This window comes from Ptychodera flava, chromosome 4 (genome assembly GCF_041260155.1).
Source record: "Ptychodera flava strain L36383 chromosome 4, AS_Pfla_20210202, whole genome shotgun sequence".
NCBI classification, from domain to species: Eukaryota; Metazoa; Hemichordata; class Enteropneusta; family Ptychoderidae; genus Ptychodera; species Ptychodera flava.
In genome coordinates, this window is record NC_091931.1 from 6,028,426 (window position 1) to 6,054,016 (window position 25,591).

General features: G+C 36.1%; 1 protein-coding gene across 1 annotated transcript in view; it reads left to right on the forward strand.

Moving 5' to 3' along the window:
* Window positions 1-1,028: 1,028 nt before the first annotated feature.
* The window catches only part of LOC139130775 (ubiquitin-like protein 3), a 34,330-nt gene continuing 9,767 nt past the window's right edge, over window positions 1,029-25,591 (forward strand). The window contains exons 1-3 of the mRNA XM_070696570.1: window positions 1,029-1,412; window positions 16,313-16,421; window positions 18,267-18,353. Coding sequence (XP_070552671.1) covers window positions 1,365-1,412; window positions 16,313-16,421; window positions 18,267-18,353 — 244 coding nt within the window. The 5' untranslated portion in view covers window positions 1,029-1,364. The remainder of the gene's footprint in view (window positions 1,413-16,312; window positions 16,422-18,266; window positions 18,354-25,591) is intronic.

Consider the following 25,591-nt stretch of genomic DNA (forward strand, 5'->3'; position numbering starts at 1 on the left):
TAACATTGAAACCATAAAAGCACAGCTAATAATGACGAAAACTGCCCTTTTTTAACTGTAATTTTTGTCATAAAAAGCATCTTTTTACAGAAAACCTGAGACACAAAGGAAAATAGTTGCATCAATAAGAACGAAAGATATCTTGTCATTTTTCTATCTCTAAAATAAGTCACTGTATCAAATATATATTGTGAAATATTTGTGCATGTTGCTTTCTCATACTGAATTCTCATAGAGAAAACAGAAAAAATATCAGGAATTTATAATGGTACTCATTCACTTAGCAAACATCAAGATATCTCTGACATAGGCCTATATCGCTGATTTACGAAAGTATGGCACCCGAAGGGCGCGCCGAAAAATATGAAACATCCTTCAGCTGATCCTTATATCTCTGATACATTTGTCTTGTATATTAAAGTCATGCACCAGAAGGGCGTACTGAAAAATGTCTGATATATTAAAGTAATGCGCTTGAAGAGCACGCTGAAAAATATTGAACATACAGATATCTCCGATATATGTATGCCTGATATGTTAAAGTCGGGGGTGCTGAAAGACACGTCTGATTATTGAAGTTACGCGCCCGAAGGTCGCGCCGAAAGAAAGCAACTGAATGATGAAATTCGTGGCTAGTAAGATGTATTTTAGACAAGTATCACCCCTTGTTGTTATTCAAGAACACACTTACCCCCTATTGAGCATTTCAAAAACATGGTGACCTCCCATCACCAAAGTTAACGGTGACTCCCCGATGAATCCCGCACCGCCGACGTCCCCCCCCATTCCGAAGAAACTGATCAGTCCCTTAGAGAGCAGTACAAAGTTTCGTTATCGAGCAGCACGTAGAGTAACCGTAATGACGGTATCTGTCACAGAATTTGGAAATAATACAAACACAAAATGACTTTGAAGACAAATCCAACCTCATAATAATCAGTATGCTTTATGTGCTTTTACTCGGGTCAGAAAAAATTTGAAGGACAGCTTCTGTAAGCGACAAATCACGTGACCGATACCCACAATGCACCACGAACCTATCCGCCATATTTTTTGAATACGCTGTATGTGTAACTATGATCAGACCGAGCGAAAATGAAGTATTTTAACGGCTACACAGCGCTAAATTAGGGATTGTCTCGGCGGATTTCAAGTGATACATTTTCCTGAGGTGTAAGAGCTGAAAATTTTTGCTGCACGAGGATTTTACTCAAGGAAAATCCATCTGGAAGGCGGCGTACTAAAGGAAACATATCAGCTGAGTATCGAGAATTCAGCTGTTTACTTCACCAGAAGGTCATTTAAAGACACTACCTACTTGTCCGGTATTCTTGATTGGAACTTAGAGAAGGACTCAATACCTAATGACAAACAAATTAACAATGACTGGGGGATCAATACCTAGTGATAAGGTAAGAAATTCGTAATCGTTGTAGCTGTAGGAAATTTTAGACAGCCCAGTCTTGTTAACTTATCAAGTTCTGTATCATTTGTGTTGTCGGTCTTCACAGAATTTTCGGGGTGCGTCAGAGACATCATTACTTCATAAATCATAGAAGATTTCGATTGTTTTCAAATATATGGATTCTTGGGTTGATCGAAAACATCGACAGGGAAGCAGCCTATCGGTGTCCCTGTAAATACGTCCCTTATGTGTACTCGCTGATTGACTATCTGCGATTTTTCAGGTGTTAATTTTTTGTTTACTTCAGTTGATACACGTCAATTGAAACCTGCTCCGAGTATTCGAGTGTGGCGAGGGTTTCATTCACTAACCACACACAGATGAAACGTGCTCAATGTAGACTGTAAGACAACCTGTCGGAGAGACTGGCAATTGTGTTATATTGTTTCAAGGAGTAGAATACTAGAATCGAGACAGCTGCCAAGAATCGCACCCTTCAAGAGTGTGACAGGGGCTGCCATCCTCAATGGTGTTTCCGCTCCCGGTCACAAAACTTATCTTGGCGCTTTGGTAAATTACAAAAGCGTGCACAAAGAGTGGTTTCCTGTGACACGGTAAAGCAGGAAGCAGAATGTATGCGTTTGTGCAAGAAAGTCAGAACTTCAGCGGTGGTTTCTATTTGTTCTGGACAGTTCTTGGTGAGAGAAAAATTGAAAGCCATAATACCATTCCATGAGTTGGTTTCTTGTAATAAACACAAGCTGTATTTATTTAGTAAAGTTTGAACTTTGCACGTCTGGTTTAGTGGGAAGTTGACTCATATGAAAGATTGTTATCATGACATAATGTAATTTTTTCTTGGTTACTGTATGTGTTCCTGATTTGGTTGGAAGCAGCATGCCGAGAATTTTGAAGAGAATATAAGCTGTACTTTCTTGTTCTCTACTACCTCCATGTTCCTCCTTACCAACATTTGGTGAATAAGTTACAAAACACTGGTACACCATGTCACTGTGATGGGTGCAAAGTACAGATGTATATTTATGTACATACCGGTATATACCTTTTGCACCAGGATACATGGTCACATGCAGTAAAGATGTGTTGTTTTGATATAGACAATCATACACACCTTTGAGAGTCGTACATTCTTGAACATTTGAATAATTATGTGAAGGTATGGAGACGTAATATATGATATATTACGTTACTGACTGATTTCAAGTACTTACCTCAAATTTATAACAACAATGGAAGCGAAAACTGGTTGGAATGTCTGCTGTTCAAATAAAGCTGGAATAGTAATTACAATCACTGAACAATTGTTTTAATGTTGTACATATTATATGTCATATCATCTAATTATTGATATGAAAATATATTGACAAGTATTTTGGCATATTTTTTGTACAATGTATACATACTCTCCATATAAGTACCTAAACTACAACTCAAACTGTTTTAAAATTTGTATAATTCACATTTACAGAGAGTAACATGAAGTTTCCTGGAAGGAATAGAATGGACTGAATCAAACTCCTTGATTGGCATATCATTATCACATATACACTTTCCAATGAGAATTGTAAATTTACAGATGAGTTATCACAATAGGAAAATTTGGCTAAATTTATATATACTGGTCAGTGTGGCAGTAGTTTCTGTTGTTTCAGTCATTATTCTTGACATTAGTCCCTGACTGTTTTCAAGAAGATTGATGGCCTATGTGTATGGAGAGAATGTTGTTTAGTCTGGCATAAGGGCAAGTCTGCCAAGTGTGTTGATGAAACAGGTTTTAGTATTCATCCTGGTCCTACAATTACAGTATCAGAGTGCTGAGTAGATTGATGATTTTTTCTAAAAGTTGTACGTATGACTTCTGTTGTGATTTCTTCTCTGCAAAGAATAAGATGGATTGTGTTGTTTGCTCTGTGTTTATTGAGTAACGTTACTCATCTTATACGTTATAATATATTATTGTGTCTTTGAAATACTTTATATTGCATCCACCAATTTAACATATGATCTGATTTTAAGTGCCTCAAGATAAATTTTAACTTGTGGAAACGAGATCATGGGCTAGGAGTTGAACTGTGAGAGAACTGCTGTGTTAACGTTGACACATATGACCTGAAAGAAAGTGATTAGATTATATATCAGTTTTTGTTCCACATGTACGAGTGGTGTAATTTTTACTGTATTTTTGCATAGACACTTCACCTGTACTCATACTGTCTACCAATTATTTTGTTAACTTTACTTCTGTGAAAAATGTTGATGTAGAAGCCAGTGTCTACCTTTCAATTAAGTCTCACTAACAGAGAAGTCTGTGTTTATTAGCTTTGTTTGTGGCAGTCTGACAGAACTTTGTGTGATATCTGTACAAGGTTGTGAACCTTGTGTGATCTATTGTTTTAGTATCAGTCATACATGTCAGTGTATACTGTCCATGAAAGGATGTCCTCAAGTCCATGGCTACTTTTACCTGGGTGTATAGTTTCATGGTCGCTGTTTTCTTCATCACATCTGTTGTGTGTGTTTAACTTCACAAAATAACACCTGTACACATTGCTGTTGTTTCAAAAGGTAATTAACCAAATCATGACTGAAGAAAGCAGTTACATCATCAAAGCAAAGAAGCAAATTAGACAAAATTTTGGTTCAATCATGAGGGTTGGTTGCCACGTGGATTTCCAACCATGTGATGTCAAATACACCTTTGAAATAAGATTTTTAGGTATTTATGTAAATTAATACTTTGAATAGGTTTATACAATTAAGTCTAGTAGTTTTTCTTCTTAGGCCCATTTCTACAATGTTTTCATAAATCGTACTGGATAAGAGATTTAAGTTAGTGTTGTTCTTCTTCTTTTTATTTTAATACAACTTTATGAGCATGAAATGTACACTTCCTGATTTACACACAAGTTGCACATGTTGGCGTGTACCATAACATGGATATTTGTTTAGTTCAATGCAAGACACGTTAAACTGCAGCTACATGTACTGTACATCTGTTATGATTTTAAAGAAACAGCTGAAAGGAAGTACCAGATTGGAGTTGGTGGATAATGCAATGTAGATAGAGATGGGAAGAAGAAGAGTCTTTGGGCGCATCAAAGAGATCCCGTTGAAATGACTATGCTGCCTTGGCAAAACCTATGGGTTCACTGCCACTGATGAAACATTGCGATTGAATCAGCTCATTCTCAGAAATGTTCTGCAGGCTTGTCTTTAGCAAAATAGGTTATGCAGGCAAAAAGACCTCTCCATTACAAATGTTGTGAGTGCTGTATATAGGGGACCCCTTCGCAGTGTCAAGGTCAATCAAATGATTCCATTCTTCCTCATAACTAACAGTGTACACTGGTCTCCAGAACCAGTTTATGTATTGCATTGGTTCAGGCAAAAATAGCCATAATGCCTGAATTTAACCCGGGTTATGCCTATACCTGCTTACACCAGATAATTTTAAGGATTCTGAGAGGTCTTAATTGTTCCCTGTGACTGTATTATACTGTACCCTTCACATGTACATCTGTACATGTACACATTATACATGTAACCCTTACAGTATGGATAACCTTCATGAAAATCACACCCTGTTTGACTCTAAAATGTTGAGACTCAAGTGTTGAGTCTGGTGATTCGTAGTATTCTCAGAAGCAGGCGGTATTTGCTAGTTTCTGGTCGTCGGCATCTTTCAGGAAATCACACCTTCAAAATGTGATGGGAATCATTGGGAAAAAGTATTGATTGGAGTGTGTTTTGTGAGATGGAAAGGCGTCGTAGATGACAGTTCACAGTGGAAAATGAAAGCGCAGAAAGTTTTAGTTCAGAGTGGAAAATGGAACCCTAGAAAGACTATTACACCGAGATACATGCAGAGATCGTGCAGCTTCTGTTCTACACAATAAGACAATCTGAGTGTAGCTATCAACATAATTCCATTGAAAGTGGTCATAGATACATAGGAGATTGTAATGTGTGGAAACAATCCTTCGTGAAGATGATAAACTGATGTAAACTTCAAACTGAACTGCTGCATGCAAAATTTTGAAATCCATTAATATGAAAAATAATGATTTTGAAAATCAGAAAGTTTTTTATTTATCATTATTTGTGATGACTTATGTAGAAAATGTCATTGTTTATTTCTGCCTTTGGTTTTTGTAGTTAATAATATGTTTGCCCATGGCATATGTACTTGTAGATTGAAGGTAAATTGAAAGAGAAGAAACACAAATGACCAAATGAAGGTGCATTTAGTTGTAGCAGTACAGATAAACCGACAATGTTTTAATAGATCACAGTGTTGATGACCAGACAGTGCAGGTAATGGGGCATTGATTGTAAATTGCTCTACATTTGTATGATACTGACTGAGTCATGCTGTTACATCTGATCAAAGATCCTTGACATGTGTGACTCACCTTTTGTGTCTGGTCTTCTAGCAGTAGACTGCTACAGAATTAAAGCTCTCTTGTAGGTTTCATGCAAAGTGCACACAGAAATGTACATCAAGTACCTACATGTACATGTATGTTACACATTTTGGCTGTGTTTCATTGCCACAGACATTTAATTTTTGGCAGTGAAATCACACCTTCAAATGCAGCTACATGCAGCACCTGATAAAATCTTGTCACTGTACCAAAATCAAGTACTTATTTTGCTAACCTTTAGCAATTGCACAATGAATTTGAAAAAACAAAAAAAAATATTGAAGTATTGGCTGTGAACGTGACTCTTCGAGGTTACATACATGTATGTAGTGGCTTTCAAAGAGGTACTTGCATTGTTGAAGGTTCATATTGAGTATTATATTTTAGCTCTTGCACGTCATTGACGATAATAGCCGAAAGAGGGTCTGTCATTTTAGGAAATGGTTTGCTGTATCTCAATGATAAATGGAGCATACTCAGATACAATGTTTTCTTCAATATCAGAAACACAGGAGATCATCTTAACCCTTTCACTACCATGGTTTGTCCAAAATCCATTGTTTTCTATGGTAAAGTTGGACCTGTACACAGGGAACTGGGGGTGAAAGGGTTAAAGTATTGGCTTCCCTGATATTTCATTTACTGATTATGAAACGCTGCAAATGTTTAATTGTTACTGATTTAACTTTCTTTTATTTGGATAAATAACAAATGAAAAGTAATGGCAATCAATTACATGTAGTTGTTTATACTTCCATTTTCTTGTATGTACATGTAGTCTACAAGGACTGGCTGTTTCGATAAATCTGTAAGTGAGATATTTAGTTATTAATCATGAGACATAATACAGTATGGGTTTGGCACTCAGTCAGTGTTAAAGGTACTTTCAATGTAAGTGAGTGATACCATCCATATAGGTATTGCACACAGATATGATCAATTGTGAAACAGATGTAATGCTCTTTCTGATACCAGGTGAATGTTACTCAGTACTCCGGTACTAGTCCACTGTTATAATAAAGTTAACATTCTCAACCTGGTATTGAATCAGAGACGTTGTCAAGTCATGGGCATTCGTGATATTATTATTAGTCTGCACTTTGGCCCGAATGTCTACATAATGCTTGGAATTTGCTCATCATAAATATGCCAGTCATTCTTTAATACTGTAAACTGTGTATTCAGCATGTTATGAATGATAAACCTATTTCTGTAACCTCTATTGAGTTCAAATCATACAATATGTTACGATGTATTTTGCACAATACGCATGCAAATAAGGTTGTCGAGTCCCATATGTATGCAAATTTAGGAATAAAGCTGACCTTTGGCCTGTTTTCTCCCTATGCAAATAGCAATTCAGTTCAGCAATGCAGTATCAAAAAGTGTTGACTACTTTAGGTCACTCGCTTGAGAAAGAAAACCTAAAATAAAACCCCAGCATTTTCATGGTTAGAGAGACATGTTTCATGAATCGAGGTGTCAGTATTTAAATTGTATGATGTATGGCCTCTCTGCACTGTATTGTGAGGCTAATCCAAAGCATGGTAGTATTTTACAGTTAACACACCAAATTAACAGTCAATTAACACTGCCACAAAGCTGTCTTTTCTTATTGAAATGATTTCCTAGTATGGCTGTTTCTGTTTTTCTTTTACAGTACTTGTCAAGTGATAACTATGACAAATAAGTATGACTTGTGCCTCTATGGCATATTGATATTTGTAAATTAGCATTTACCACATCACATTTGTTTTGAATGAAGTCTGATGTCAGCTTTGTGACCAGCTGTCCCTTTTAAGTCATTCTTCCTGTCCAGTTCTTCTCCTGCCTCGGTGTATTGTCTGTTCACAAGTAACAACACTGTACTCTTTCATTGTAGAGAAGTTGAAAGAACTTGAAGGGACAAATGTCTCATATCTCTTCATGTCACTTGATAACTCTCAAAGCAGTGCAACATGCACACTTACAAGAATAGGGAGTACAATGGGTATCATGAACATAAATGTTAATGAATTGATGTCAGTTGAATTGACTGTTAATCAATAAAAGATAATATTCTATGATTGATTTGACATCAACTAGCTCTCTGAAGTAGTATTATGTTGAGATTGTCACATTTATTTGTTGACCATGTAATTTACTTTACATGTACAGTATGTTTGCAGACACCCCACCTGAAATGATATCAGCTACTGTAATGCCTCACCTTCTTTACACATTACATGTGCTTGCTTTTGGGCTTATTATTTTGTCCTGTAATTTTACATAGGCATCAGCATTAGCGCCTGTTTTAAAATGTAACCAGTTTTTGATCTCTGAGTCTGACAAATTTGACTGTGTGTTACTTTGTCAAACTAAATCAATGAAATTTAATCTCCACTACATATAGATTCCAAACTCTTGTTATTTATATTTTTCTTTATGCCCACATGTATTAAGATGCCTTGGCAAATACCCTACAGTGACTCTGTAAGTGTCAGGTTTATGTACATGTACATGTGTCACATGTTATTATGGGTATACACATTTGCAATCATGTTTTATACTCAGATAGGGGAGGCTACTTCTGCAGATCCTATGAAGGTAGTGTGTGATTCCAAACTGAAAGATTTAAACTTGCCCTTAGTACATTGTAAACTTTGAACTGTTTTTTCCTTAAATCAAGAATAAATGTCAAGGGGTCACCATGGAAATTTTTGTCATAGACAGACAAATTACGTAAAATTTAGTGTTACTTGAAATAAAATATGGCAGCTTTTCCTATGTAAACTGTATGAGGGAAAAACAAGTTTTGATTTCTAAGAAATAAGACCTTGAGAACTTTATTATTTCTGCATACTTGAAAATGAGTCTGAGTTGGAATATGTGCCCCAAATGTAGCAATCTTTAAACTTTAGGGGATGATTATATCGTAGCAATGGATAACTAACTCTTTTTAGCACTGTTTGTTAGGACATACAATAGTATGTATTTTAGAGCACTGGCAGACTGTCAGCTGTTCAGAACAGCGCCCTCTGTGGCCAGATTGAATATTAGCATTGATCATTATTGAATGTTAGCATTGATTGTTATCATCACTCTATTTGCACGTAAAGTATCTTTAAATGTCATAATTGAAACACAAGCTAAGACTTGTTTTGGAAAATGGAAAAAAAATTACGACTATAAACTAGTCTTCTAAAGTTCACTGTTTGAGAAATCTGTCTTTCCAGCCTTATTCTGTACCCTACCGATGACAAGAGACCTACAGTATTACTTTGGGGTTCAGAGTAACATTCAACATCATTGAAGATAAATCATCTTGTTCTTCCAAACATTAAGTTAGCTGCCCTGCTTTTTATTAGACCAGCAGACAGTACTATGCTAGTGAAAATCATGTAGAAAATGTGTTGAAGTCTGTTTATACATACAGAAGAGCTAGAGATTAGGGAAGAGAGAAGTTGACAAAATTATATCAAGGGGGCGCTGCACCCAACACAGCATTTTGCTAAAAAATTATATTTTTGCAAATATTTATTCAATTTTAACTAATTTATTAACCTCAGATTAAAATATTGGTTGGGTTCCCCTGTTAGCATGTCAAGGAGTCGTAAGTTGCGTGATAAAGAAGTGTTAATTTATGCAAATGTATGCAAATTACCCGATTTCTTGGCTTCTTTTTCCTCCCAATTTCAACATTTCCAAAGAATTTAACTCCACTCTGGCTGGGTCAAATTTTCTGAAATTTTCACACATTATGTTCTTTAAATACTCTATAAAAAAAAAGAGTATTTTGTCTGGCAATAAAATTCTTACATCTTGAACAAGAGACATTTGAATTTTGCTAATCATGATTTTGATCTCTTTATTTGAGTGTCAGTCTTTTAACCCTTGCCATTTTTGAATGAGGATAGATAATGCAAAATGAAATAGTCGTTTTTTACTACATATACTCTTCTTTCAAATGCAATATTACATTACAGAAAATAGTGTCAAGTTTTTTACTTTAATTAATTTTTATCATTATTAATTAATACCAAAATTGATGTTTTTTACCCCAATATACACCCACTTCATTCCTCGAGTAAACCACTCCTACCATAATAAACTTTAGAGTCTCTGCTTTTTGAAAATATATAGTATGAGGGGGTTTCCTTGTCATCTTTGATGAGAAATATTGCTTTGAAAAAAACTCTGTTGGCAACATGCAGCTCCACCTTAAATTGCAGAAGAATAGCAATGATGACAATGGGTAGATTTTTATTCAGATACCAGTGCAAGGGCAACAGAAATGAAAAGTTGGACAAGAAATGTACAAAGTTTTGTAACAAGTACATGTACCACAGGTAGGAGGTATGATTTGACAATTTCAGTGAAGGTGACATTCATGTTCAGATATGTTTAGAGCTCATGGTGCCATTTCAGCCTCACTTTTTGATTTTGTTTGTAGTGTTGCTGCTTCCAGCATACCGTAGGATTGTGTTATCATAATATGGCTCAATCATGTAGGAATCACATAGTATAGTAATTTGATTTTGAATTGCCAGTCATTTACGTGTATGAAATGTTTACAGCTCTATTTTTACACTACAGGAAAAGTTGTTTGGTTGACAGTTCTTACAGGTAATTGATAAGCTTGCACAAGGAAGATCTCTACATGTTCAGGCACTATGCCAGCTTCCTATTTCTCTGTCAGTTAACATGTCTGTCATGATCACATCAGGATACCAGTACACATTTACATGTACATGTCCATGTAATATGACCACACTCTAAAGATATATACATACATGCATGCTTTCCTGAATTTATTTCTCGAGAACCTGTTACACACGAACTTATCAGTTTGTGTTTGAATGTGTAAAATCCCAATAGAGATTGATGCTTGAAAAGTTGTCTGTAGCAGAACTTACATAGATGTAGATGTACACCTAGAATTGGTTGTGCTTTCAATTTTCATCCCACTGGTACAGCAATATTTGCTAATACTGTATGTGAGACAATAAGGATTGCAAGACCATGCAATGCACTCCCATGGCATGTCTTGAAATGTATTTTTTATTTTTATACATGAAAATTTCCCCAAATTCCAAGTTAACATGAAGAAAACAGAAAGCTCATGTGCAGTGTAGCAGGGGACAATAAATGCGTCCCTACAAATGGAATTTTGGTACTTGGTCACACACTTGAATCGTTGCCAAGATTGTCCAAATATCACGTATGGTCAATTTAGCAATCATCTTCAGACTTAGAAAAATGAAATACACCGGTACAAGTAAACAAACTCAACAAATTAAATCAGTGAAAGTTAAATGATGCAACTTCAAGATGCTTAATCAGCTGGCTGGTGTGTTGATATGTATTGAATATGATGAAGTTTTTAAGAGATTAAGGAAGTAAAAATTTATAGAAGTAAAGTCCACCTGCCGAACAATTGCATGACTGTGTTGATACGTTTGATCCCTAGATAAGGGGTATTTCCATATTATGCATAGAATTACATAATTTTGGTCAAAGGTGATCAGTACAAGTTTCAAACTTCTGCAGGAACCTTGTAACATTTCCGTCATCCTCTGATATGATGGCAGTGATATATTGAGAGAAACCCTGGGAAAAGTCACCTTATATTGGTCACGACAATAAATCTTTCAAATAATAACACATAAAGGGGATAAATGTACCCATAACTGATTTCTGTATTGTTATCGAAAGCAGGTAGTTGTCAATTAGTTCATTTATCTGTGTATATGTTCGTAGTTGTTGCTCATCTGGTATCAATGAAAGAGGATTCACCAACATTATTCAATGTCAGTACTTGGAAGGAATTTTCATTTCTGTAGCTCAAATATCAAGATATCAGACCAAAAACAGTTGATGTTTTACAGTTTTGAAAACAGCTCTCCAGCTTGGCTAGCCAATGGTTAGTCCTGAGTCAGTTCAGTACATGTATCTACATGTATATGCCCATTTTGAACTTTATAACTTGTGGACTTTTTAGGGTTTACACAGCCTCAAATGAACTGTACATTGTAGATGGATTCTTAACTGTCTGAGGTACATGTAGCACTTTGCTAGCCCAGACTAGCAAACAATAAAATGTTTTGAAGTTTTAAAATCCCACATTATATATACCTGTGATGTACCTGCTAGGCTTCCTGACCACCAAGAAATACATTGTGTAGCTTACCAACACCCCTTATTTTGAACAACTTCATTTGCAGCCCCGGAGTGTACTAGTTATAGAGATCATCATTTCACCTTACCATAGAGAGAATACCCTACATTCACTGATGAATAGTCTGCCACCTTATTCATGTAATTGTTATCCAATAATTTAACCGTAAATTATCAATATGTATACATGTATGTTGTAAATTTACAAATATAAATTATGAATTCAGTTTCCTTGTGGCAGTGCAGTTCATATATTTAGGAACTTCTTCTTACTCCTTAGTTTGGCAAGGAAAATGGAACTGAATTTCTTAGGGGCAGGGGTGAGAGGAAGGATGGTTCACTGAGTATTGACTATAGTTTGTAAGTTTACAGAGTCTTGCATATTAAATGTGATAGTGCAGTGCAGAACAGGAGAAAATAGTGACACTTGACTCATGTGTGGGTTAATAAGCAGTGTTTTGTCTATAGCATGATTGTAAATACATGTACATGCATTGTCAAAGCCAATACCTGAATTATTAAAATTCAAATATCGCTGTGTAAGTATTATTGTTAACACTTGGAGTGCCAAAGTCAGTTTTTGTTGCCTCCATAAAATACACCTCAGTCAATTTTTTTTGCCAAAATTTTGATTAAAAATTTGAGCTTATGAAATTTGGTGTCCATTTGGTCCAAAATTATCAGAAAAATTACAGAAAAATTCATAAAAATTGTTAAAATGTTGTACTAAATTTTGGTTGGAAAAATGACAGCACTCAAAGGTTAATCAAATTATGCATATGGTGTAATACAGTCGTGAGAAACTCAAAGATATTGTGTTCATTTGTTTGTTTGATAGTGAAAAGTATTTCTTTTGTTGATACTTCTATCAGTGTTTGCAGAGTTCCCATTCCTCTACATACACAATTCCTTTCTGAATAGTGAATGATTACCTAGTATTGTACAGTGTTTATTTTAAGGCTGGTAATGGTTACTGTGGTTCCCTATAGTAGAGCGGTCCCGCTCACCATTTACACACATACCTATACCCATACCTTAATGAAACAAAAACACCGTTTGGACCTTGTAGCCTTGGTGTATGTACAATGTGCATCAATCATGCATGTTGTGAATTCATATAAGTAAAAACAGATTTTAGTTTCCTTATCAGCAAAGCAATTACATAGTTTTACCAACTGTCATCTATTCCTACATCATGTCTGCATGACTTTTACTTGTGCTACGTTAGACACAAGATAAAGCTACATGTCTTATACAGAACTAATGAGCTAAATCTGATGTTCTCAGGGGAACCCCAGTAACATAACTTAGGAAACCCCAGTAAAATTTACAGGCCTTTAATCAAAAACAAACACTGAGTTGGGAATCAATGCCCTAGAAAAGGTTGATCAAGTGGGGACTACGTCATCACTAATGGCTTGTGATAAATTGACCTTCATTGCCTGGTCAGCAACTCACTCATGTCTTCACAAATTTGAAAATTATTTCAACAAGAATGTTTTAGAAATTTATACAGAAGAGAAACTGCAAAAAGTTAAAAGCTGAAAATATTTGTAGAGCAACATGAGCTGCCAGAAATATAGCAATATAGGAAAACTAGTTATGAGTTTCTTACTCTATTTCTCAGTTAGTCTCTGCAATCCGAAAAGTGCCGTTGTTAAGAAAATCATAATATTCTTACTATAATCGCATATATGTAGTTCCCCGCCAGATATTTCTTATGAATTATTCATATAAGAATATTTGCAGTCTCCAGGGAGTTAGGACTATGGTCTTCCAAAAGATACATGATTTAGTTTCCAAACACCCCTGAAGTACTTGCACATGCACTAGCAAAATAGCATTGACTGACCCTAGACCATACCAGTGACATCAAACTTTAATTAAATCTTGAATGTAAAAGGGTGACATGTAAATTTTTGCATTTGATGTCAATAAAATTGAGTTTCATGAAGTGGTGTGAGGACAATATTTTGAAATTGTGAACAATATTTAAAGGGTTACCTGTAATCTTCCTTTCCTATTGTAAATCTATACATTACCTGTGTTCAGGTCAAAGCAACTGCATGCATGCAATAAGCCCCTTTACAGTTCCGCGGACTGGTGTTCTATACCCATGATGCTTTGCGAAACTCGCGGCTTTGAGGGTGCCACTGCACTTTGAAAGTATCACCTATCTTTAAACACAAGTCTACTATATCCAGATTAATTTTTCGTGTGTTTCAGACTCATTCTGTGAGAAAACGTAAGCTACCAGTAATATTTTATTTGTCGATGTATTTATAGCTGTCTGTTGCAACACTTTGCCAATTGTGCATCGATTTTGTGGAAATCTGGAAAATGTTTGTGGGATTCACGTTTGTTTTCATCCACAGTCAGTGTGCACGTAGCGAGCATTCCTGATTCTGCAAAGTTAGATTTGTGAGGTTGCAACAAAAACCTTACAGGAGACACCTTCAGGACATGTCTCCTTCAACTAACGTCGGACTGGTGGTGTTCTATTCTCCAGTTCAATGATTGCCGCTGTGTCCGTATCAAGTTTTACTTGTTTGTTACATGAGAGGGGGTTCCCATTTCTAGTTAAAAATTTTGTTCAGTAGATTTTGTCTGTAGATATTAAAATCACAATTACTTTTTGTACGTAATCTTTACATGTTCAGTGCAGTCTTTACATTCAGTTTGACAGCAGTAATTGTATGTGTAAATAAATTAGAACGACACAAATTTCTTCCAGATTTCCATAAAACAGTAAATAATTGGCGAACTGTTATATTCAACAGCTTTCAGATAGATTGACATATACAAAATGAATAATTAGCTTACTTTTTTCGACAGAATAAGTCGGATAACAAGCAAAAAATGATTCTTGTTATAGCAGACCTGTGTTAAAGAATAGGCGATACGCGCAAAGTGGTACCCTTGAAGCCGCTAGTTTTGAAAGGCATCATGGGTGTCGAACACTGGTGCGGGGAACTGTAAACGGGCTTATAAGAGTAACTATTTTCTTGGTTATCCCACAATGCATTGCAGTTGCAATTATTTAAAACCCTACAGAAGCACTTCAAAGAAATTCATTTTTGTTGTTGTATGCATATTGCATTACATTGTTCAGTTATTCAGTTCACAATGCTGAATATTTTGGGGCGTTGTTTCATTCAGTGACGAATGTGTTGACCAGGGTAGCATCAGCCACAAATATAATAAAGTTCTCACCCTGGTGTGAAATGTAATTTGTGTAGATTGGTATGAGGACGATACTCTGAAGCGAAAGTGCTGTCAATAATTTCAACTGTATTTGATTATTTGATATAGAAGTGTTCTCAGACTGTTGGGCTGAGTGACTGTTAACATTTGCTGGTTCATTTGCTCAGAATCACACTTTTGTTAGTAGTTATAAACAAAAGATTAATGTTTTAGAAATATTACTCAGTCAAAAGTTTGGATATCTGGTTAAGAAATTGACATAACACGTTTTTTACATCCCAGGACAAAAACATCAGTGACTGCAGGATTTCAGAAATATCATCTCTCATTGCAATGTTGAATGGCTTCTGTTATGACAGTCCGCTTGTTACTGTTGACACTTTTGGACATGTGATCACCAACCTACTTGTAGTGTGGATTGGTAACTGTGCTCCGTGGATTATGCCTCTCATGGATACCTACATGTACAGTCTCAGGCATAAATGTACCACTGTAACATCCATACAGACTTTCCACAAGGATGTTGTTCACAATCATTTGCCTAAATCTCAGCGTCTGGTTGATAATAAATCAAGTAATGTGTATCAGCAATGACATTTGATTTCACTATCGAACAAATAGTCATGTCAAAGGTTGTTTGTTGGGACAAGACCTAGAGTAAGGTTCTAATGATTGGGCAAGCCACCCAAGGTCTGTTATTGAGCAGACTTACATTACATATACATGTATGTGTGAAAGTTGTGGTATTACATGTATGAAAAGAATATAGGGCAGTGCATACGGTAAAGATCTGTCAGAGTTAATCATTTTCATATGCTAGTTTTTGACATATTCTATACGGTAAAATACCATCACACAAAATGGAATGTCAAGATAGAAAAAATTATGCATTACAAATCTTGATAAAGATTTGTTTATATAGAACATTAGAATAGAATACATGAAAAGCCCTGGCATGTTTACCTGCAATTCAAGGCTTACTGATGCAGGACAATCAGTTTTTAAATCCAACAAAAATAAGAGCCACACATAGTGAGAGTTACTAGGTGTAATGAAAGTGGCTTTTGCTTTACATCATACACTATGTGTGCTTTGTTCGCAGATAAACCTCCGTCTGATTCTGGTGTCTGGTAAAACGAAAGATTTCCTATTTTCAACCAATGACTCAGCAGGTGATATAGCATCACATGTATATGAAAATTGGCCACCAGGTGAGTACAAGACTTGTATGGAGATTTGTAAGCAGTGATGTTTACAACTTGCAAAGTTTCGTAAAAGAATGGACTCATGATTACAGGTATCTGGTCGGGGAAGTTTTTGTCACCCTGATAGCTCCAGCTTTGTTTCCAAATGACAAGGCCAATCATGCTGAAAATCTGACAAATATTTCACCCTATGATAACGCAAAGCTAAAAACCATTCATACTGCTTGAAAAATAATTCTAGAATTCATCTAAAGAAACAAAGGCTTTGAAAGGTTGTCTTTGATTGAAGCAAATCCAAATCTTGGGTGGCCTTTGAGGGCTCAAACTTACGATGTACTGTATTCATAGGATTCATATAAGGTGAACAACTTCCCATAAACCAGATCACACAATTTTCTGCTATATTTTTTTATATTTTCTGCAATTTTTATTTCCTGGTCAACAGAATATTTTTTTATGATGGACCAAACCTTAATGGGAGTAGTTTGTTGAAGCAAGTCTTTCACACATCCACAAGGGAAAAATAAATTGTTTAGCCAATGGTCATTTTTTTGAAAACACTCAAAATCTGTCATCCATTTATCATTTGCATATTTTGCAAATGTGTTAGTCTACACTACACTTACACTACACTACACTACACTACACTACACAGAAAGACTGTCTGAAGTCATGTGTTGCTAAATAATGAAGTGTTGTCATGTGACAATGCATGATTCAGGCAGAAAATCTTGAACATAAGCCAGGCTTCTCATTTTGCATATCGCTATCTGTTTATCCCAAGGTTATTGCATAAAGAACTCTTGGACTTTAAATTTTGAAATGTAGGAGATATTAATAACATAGCTTGTCATAAGGAGAAGTTGTCGGGTGCCAGGCCTAGCCCTAGCAACATCGAAACATTGCCATATGTAGTTATTGTTATACTGATTGATGTGACATACCTTACAAGACTAAATTTGCCAGATGACATTAACATGGAAAGCTGAAAATAACACAAGTACAATTAATAAAATAAAGAAAATCATCACAGCCTAAAACATGTCAAAAAAGCAAGACTTTTGTTCAGAGTGTAAATTATTAGGAATTCCTCAGGGTACAATAAACTAACGCACAGCCAATTCAATATCATCATGAAAAACTCAAGTTACCAGAAAGACCAGTGTAACACATTGTTCAGTGACATAAACTATAACACCAAATCTGTAACAGTCTCAAAATTTAATCAAATCTTCACTAGATCAGCCTGTGAACATCATATTTGTTTCACAATCTCTTGGTTCTTCCTGAAGTCAGACCTGTCAATATGAAAGTACAAGTGTACTGGTTTGAATATCTTTGACCGTTACAGCCTAATTTTAATCAAACTTCATGACAAAATTGACACCAATTTGATTTCTGATGTTGCGATCTAATCGGTAAAAGCTGTGTTAAAGAGAGAATTATAATTGGTGACGGCTAAGTGGTCACACTGGCATGCATAACCATCAAAACTTGGGAGAACAGCGCCCCCAGTGGCAAGAGTGTAGAATATCTTGTTTTGTCAACTCAAACATGGCTTTCACATTGTTTTAATAACTTTAACTGATTTGTGAGAACAGTAATCATGACACAGTTGCAGGCAGTGTGGACCTGTTGGCCAACAGGTACCAGGAAGTGTGATTAATTACACCTATTGTGTACACACACACATACATGTATGTACAAACATACATACACTGCCAAAAAACATGGAAAATTACATACATTTCTGCCAGTTTTTGAAGTGAATTAGTATCATTTTGCTAAAGCATATCTTGCATCACTTACAGAACATTTGCTCATTCATGTTATGTTTATTTTTTTCAACAGAGTGGGAAGAAGATGCAGTGAACTCCCCTCATATCCTTCGCCTTATTTACCAAGGACGCTTTCTACATAGTAATGTTACATTAGGAGGTAAGTTTCTATCATAAAGACTGTTTCTATCATAAAGTCTGTTACCTTTGATTTTTGTGAAAGATAAAATTTTATTTTTACTTAAGTATCATTCTATGTCAGTGAAAGGTCAGAGCTGTACTTACCCGTACACCTATAAAACAGTACCGTTCTCAGTTGTATTTTGTGTGTTTTTAATGTTTTCATTTGTGTGTGTGTGTGTGTGTGTGTGTGTCTGTACGAGTGTCAAGTTTCTCTTTTTCACAACAATTTATACCTGTCATAGATGATAAGAAAAACAGCATCTTTAAAATATGAAAACAAGAAAACAAGTCTTGAAACTAGTACCGTAAAAATCCCAATTGAGGCCGCACCTCTAATTGAAGCCACACCCTGACTTTGAAACATTGTCTTGGCTCATTGTTTGCCCATTTTGGGTTTTTGAATTGTACCATTATAGAAGCCGCACCCCTTCTCTGAGCCCATCATGAAACAATGCATGCTGAAATTAACACCAGCTGGCTTATGTCGCCTCATTGACTTGTGCTAATGATTGACAGGTGTCTTTCTTACAGAAAAAATACCCAATAAAAAGTTCCTTTTTAACACTACTACCATTGTGCATTTTGTCATTGATAGTAACAAAAGTACAAACAATGCCCCATGTATCGGCACGTTTGTGTGTATGTTTGAACACGGCCAAAGTTTTTGTCAGTGTGGTAAACACCGCCATAGTCAATTACCTGATGCAACAATTTTGAAGCAACGGTGTTTGTGTACAAGTTAAAATAGTTGAGAGATTGAAATACCATGTTTCAAATACGTAGTTTTCATTCAATACCCACGTACCCTTACCGATGCCTGACGTACAACACTACCACCTGCATCATATTGACATAATGAACTGCCTATACTGTACTGTGGTTGCTGAATGACCATGGTGGGTGCATATAAGCTTGTACACGTTCCGTTTTTGATCATGAGAAAATAAAATTTGACCACAAAACAGTTAACAAAAACATGCCAGTAAAGTTACCAAAGGTCATTCACTTGCCTTTATTGCACTATCCGAGTATGAGCCACCGGTTCGGCAACACAAGACAGCTGTAAATCAAGGGGACCCATCTGCCATGCCATGGACGCTTAATTTATGCTAATTTTATGCACGATTTTTTTCAAAACCATTTGATCTTCTATCGCTTTCAAAATCGACTTACACATCCAAAGAAATTGATTGTACAATCTCTGAATACAGAAGTGACATTTTTGTGAAATTTCAGCGTCCAAAAACCCCTTAACTTGAAACAAAGACATCGATCATGCATGCTGCTAGCTGGTCAACATGGCCGACCTTAGTGAGACTATTCTATTTAGGGGACGGGGGTCAGCAGGGTCAGAGAATCAAGAAAGTACTGGCCGGGAGTACTGGAAAAACGTGTCATTTTCCTTACGATGCTGTCAAGGGAACTCCAGTTTCTCATTGTTTTAACATCTTTTAATAGTTTCCTTATTATCTAAAAGGAATTTTACCAAGTTTAACGACCAAATACACTCTCCTAACGTTTCTATATTGGAGTTACACTAGGGTAGGGGCTTTTTATGCGGGTAATTTATTCACGCAGAATTCATTGATACTAATTTGCATAACAATAGCGATTGCCCCTGCAATGCTTGGTGAGCATTGAGAAAAAAATCGAAACACAGGAAATGTACGTAATTGAAGCCGCACCGGACTTCAGTGCGTGATCCCAGGGGTCCCTCAAAAATGTTTCTAATACAAGCCGCGGCTTCAATTAGGAATTTTACCGGTACATAAAAGAACTAGAGACCCTCTCTAGGAATTGCAAAACTCATTTTAGAGGGTCAATGGAGAGCAAAGTACATGTATGTAAAGTAAACATAAAGCAGTGAATAATCCATACTTTGTCTCTACTGGTTTTGGTTTGCTCATGCAAAGATGAAATAATAATGTTCATAGTTGGAATGAGATATATATGATATGGAAATCACAAGATAACATATACATGTATGTTAAACAAATTTCTAATCAAAGACATAAGAGTTATGAAACTAAACAAAAATTTCACTCTAAGCAGTTTTCAAAGATCATTTGAAAATCATGCCATTACCTCCACTTTTGATACATATTGTATTCAGCTTTGATCTGTCTTGAAAAGTCTGTGTATATGTCTCTGAGTATTGTCATGTACATGTGAATAAGTATATTTCCACGCTTCAACAAACTTGTAAACTGCCTCAAGTTGTCTTTTCATTTCTTCATGAATACATAGGTCTGAAATAGGATTTTGTTCGGGCAGTTGCTAGGTGCAAAATATGCTGAAGAGCTAAAACATGATAAATGTCAAAAATGAAAAATGTGTTGTTGATCAGATTGGATGGTATAATAGGTACTGTACTCCAAGTGGTGTTGGTGTTTGTATATTGCAAGAAGATGACACTAATGCTTGTCCAGAATTTTCCTTTGGAAATTAATCAAGTTTGAAATCGTAGCCACAGAACTTTCCTCCTGCCATGAGTTCTAGCTCATTATAATATTGTCAATTAGCATAAATCATACAGTTTTGTATTAATGAGCATGTGCCTAATGGATGGCCACTGTATTTCTTGTATTTTTTCTTCATGATGAGTACAAAAATGAATTTCAGTTAGATACTTATAAGTTCATAACTTTTTAACATTAATTTCGTGCTATTGTGATGTATTCTATAAGTTGTAAAACATTTTCCCAGCTTAAAGTAGGGTAGACTCTTATCCAGAGGCATTTTCAAAGGTTACTTTTAACACTTGGAGTGTCCATACATGATACTGTAACTTGATTTGATACTCACATGTGATCTGTCGTTATGTTCCATATCTGGGAATTTTGAGTTGTAGACTATAGTATGTCGTGAGTTAGGTGTATTTTACATGTCAAAAGGCATGAGGAAATGTATGCCTTATAAAAGTGATAAGGGTTGTTGGTGTCTCTCAAGACTGCAAGAAATATCCACTGTTGGAAATTCCCTTTGTGCCACCATTAGAATGGTAGGTTCTGCATGAGTCAGCGTCACCAATCATGTGCTGCTAGTGTTTCACTTCCCCATGTCATTGTTGTTAATATTAAAGAACACAAAAAAACCCTGTACAGGCAGACCAGTGCCTGCGGAACATTTACTGTACCATTTCATTCGTGAATTCCACCAAGAATGGAAGGCAGGGTAGCTACTGGTCTCCAATGCCTGATACTTGTCTATGGGATAGGTGTGTTTGGAGCAAGCTTTCACTCACTCCCTGTTACACCATGGAAAGTATACAATCAGAGCTATGTGCGGATTGTCGGTAACTATGACAATGGCATACTGGCAAAGCTGCCAGAGTATATAACACATGTACAATTGATTGAAAACAACATTACACACATCAGTGCTTCAAGTTTTGTCGGACTGAGCCATCTTATAACATTGGACATCGTGCATAATCCAGTGAGACATATTGGAGAGAGATCGTTTGCAGACTTGACTAAGCTTGAGTACCTGGGTCTGAACTGCCACTCTACAACCTCCCATTCGGATAGCAATTATACTACCCCAGTTCTTACAGAAAATGTCTTTTATGGCTTGGACAAATTGACTGTCTTGAAGTTGGTGATGATTGGCATCGATAGACTCTACAAAAGTTTCTTTACACATGTGAAAAACTTGCGCCACTTGGAGCTGAGAAAAAATCCTATACGGACAATAGAGTCTGATGCCTTTGACTACCTAGAAAAGTTGGAATTACTGGATCTTTCCTATACCTACATCACAGAGCTACATCCACAGACATTTCAGAAGCTATCAAAGTTGAAGACATTGAATATTGCTCCAACAAGACTGCATGTCATTCCGTCGGATGCCTTGGCAAAATTGCACGGTCTGAAAATTCTTGTGATTGGTGGCAATTTTTCAGAAATTCACTTTGGGGAATCAATGGAAAACGTGACATTGGAGGAGGTGACTTTCCAGTTAATTTACACAAAAAATGTAATTGAGTACATACTAAAAAAAGACAGTGTAATTACAGAAGGTGCCTTTTATCACTTGCGCACAAGATCATTGGTAGTGGATGACAATTACTTTGAATTTACCTCAGTCATGTCAAAAAACCTGACGTACCTCTTTTCACCATTTTTGACATCACTGTCTTGTTCAGGGGTTGCATCCTTGAGTTTGGCACGCAAGATACACGAAATATCTAATACAATTTCATTTCCTTCAAATCTTACCAAATTGAACTTGTCAAAAAACAGGCTGAAATCAATTAAAGCAAAGGCTTTCAAAAATACAAGAGAATTGCAGGTACTGAACCTAAGCTCAAATGCGTTAAATGAGTTGCACGAGGAAGCATTTTGGGGTTTAGAAAAATTAGAGGTTTTGGATTTGTCAAAAAATCTCCTTGATGTGACATGTGTGGAAGCTTTTCGGGTTTTTACAAATCAAACCTACAGACTAAGAGTTCTCAACATTTCTTGGAACATTTATTTAACAGGCAGATCATATGAAGAAGAGATTGCATTGAAGGGAATATTCATAATACCTACCTTGAGAGAGTTAGCAATGGTATCAATGGATCTCAGATTTGAAGATAAAATAATGTCACATAGCCTTTGCCAAGTCCCTGACTTGTGGGTGCTAAGTCTTAGAGACAACCAGCTGTTCAAATTGGAGTGTCTGCCAAAATTGAAATCACTTCGGTCTTTGGACTTGGCCAATAATGTTTTAATCCCACTTATTTCAAACATAAAGCATGTGTTTTCAAAACTTCCCAATCTTGAATACTTAAATCTCTCTGGCCAGAAGTTTGACCTGAGCATTTTGCAAGGCGCATTCTCCATTAGGAAATTAATTCTCAAGAATGGAATATCAACCGAATATGAAAACATTTGGGAGAATTCATTCAATTCAGACTGGAAGGAAATGAATTTGCAGTTCCCTAACCTGACTGAACTGGTTCTTGCACATACAAGAATTTCCTACTTATCTCAGACTTTCATCGATAGTATTCCAAGTGCACAATTGCTGCAACTTAATGATAATGAATTGACCTTCCTAGACATGTCACTGTTCAAAAATCTTACAAATTTACATTATCTTGACTTGAGTGGTAATAACATTGTCACAATTAAAGGCAGTTCATGGCATTTACCCAATCTCCACACATTGCTGTTAGCCAGAAATGGATTTACCGACATTCCGGAATCTTTCCTGGATGCAAAGTTTCTGCCATCACTACAGGTCCTTGATTTGCAAAAAGTGAGTTTAAATTGTGACTGTCAGCTAAGGTGGTTTAGAAAGTGGGCCCAGAGGGACCTAGTTGTGAATGTAAAGGAATTTCATCATTACCAGTGTTCAGTGCCCGATGACCACAAACAGTTACCCACATTTGTGAAGGACTTTGACCCTTGGCTGTTGAACTGCGAGTCTCTTCTTCTTGTGTACCTATTAGTAAGCCTTGCTTGTACTGCCTGTGTTCTGGCTGTAGTCCTTGGTCTTTGTGTGTACAAAAGGTGGTATGTTAAGTATGCTTGCTTTATGTTGAAATTAAAGATGTGGAGGTATCATGAGTTAGTTGATATGGAAGAAAGGGAAAAGTCGTTTGATGCCTTCGTGTCGTACAACAGTGCAGATGAAGATTGGGTGTCTAGAGAGCTACTCACACACTTAGAAGTCGGTGACCCTAAAATTTTTAACATCTGTATTGATTTCAAAAATTTCATACCTGGCAAAACAATCATTGATAACATCATAGACAGCATTCAGGACAGCAGAAAGACTATATTAATATTGACACCAAATTTTGTTAAAAGTGAATGGTGTTACTTTGAAATGGAAATGGCTCTACTTAGATTATTCGATGAAGGTAGAGATGTTGTGATTCCTGTTTTGCTTGAGCCAATCCCAGACAGAGACTTGACAAGAACTCTGAGAAAACTTTTTGCAAGGAGAATTTATATTAAATGGCCAAGAGAAAACAATGACACAGCAAGAGATCTTTTCTGGGCCAAGTTAAAAGACGCTATCAAAGTTCCTAGTAGAGTTGATCGTAGATACAGAGTCTGAGGCATGTGCAGGGAAAGATTCCATCTTTGGGAATTCAGGATGTAGTTGTTCAATCCCATGGGAAACTAAAGCTATGTCCTCATGAGTCCTGCTTGTTCCTGTGGAGTGGTGAATTCAGCTAACTAGATACGGAAACAATTGCGTCCATACCCAGCAGAAGTGTTGGCAAAGTGATTGTAAATGGAACAGATTATCTACGAGCTGCACTGCTCCACTTCTTAACTTGACCTGTCTAAAGAGAACTGCACAATAATTCCCTGTTGCTAAAATAAAGGATTGCTTACAAATTAAAGCTTACTGCTTTACTTCAGAACCCCTGTCCTGCTGTCTAACACAATCTTTCAAAATGTGAATTAGAGTTGGAACGCCTGTAAACTGTATGTGTGAGAGATGAACAACTTCACCACCATAGCAATGTTATACCGGTATACTGTTATACCACAGCTATGACTTTCCTCCATATGTTTCACAAATATATTGCACACAGCAGTTCCATCATTTGATACTGTGGTAATCGTAGATGAACAAATTCCTGTGATTATGTACATAATTGCTGGAGAATTTTCTGAAAAACATTAAAGAGCGTCACAGCACATTTCTGAGCATTGTAAGTCTTCTGAGACTGGCTATTCAAATATTTCATCAACTATCACAGCACTAGCATTAGTAATGTGTTCATTTTTGTTTAATTTTCTCCTAAAAAAAAGGTTCTGTCAAGTCGTAAGAAAACTAAAACTTTTTTTTGAAGGTCATAAGTGTCTTATTTTGTACCTGCTGTCACAATTGCTGATGCAGGCAACTTTCAACCAGATACATGTACATTTATCAGTCAGTTTAGTTCTTAACATGAACACAGTATTAAGCAAGTGAGGTAGTGAGTCGTCAAATTTCTACGCTCTTCTTTCTTCCTTAGAATGTGATTTTAATGCAGTATACCTGGTATGAATGAGCCAGGAACTGCAGAAAAATTCTTAACGTTCCCATCAGAATATTTGAATTTGTGTGCCAAATGTTTTAACAAAAATGGTCTGTGTTATTAATAATCTATTAATTAGGTACAAGGCCTTTACGGTCAATCATACTCCTACCTGTGTAATAAATATAAAAGGAAATGGTCACTGTTATAGAGCAACATATCGGAAACATGATTACATACAAGAA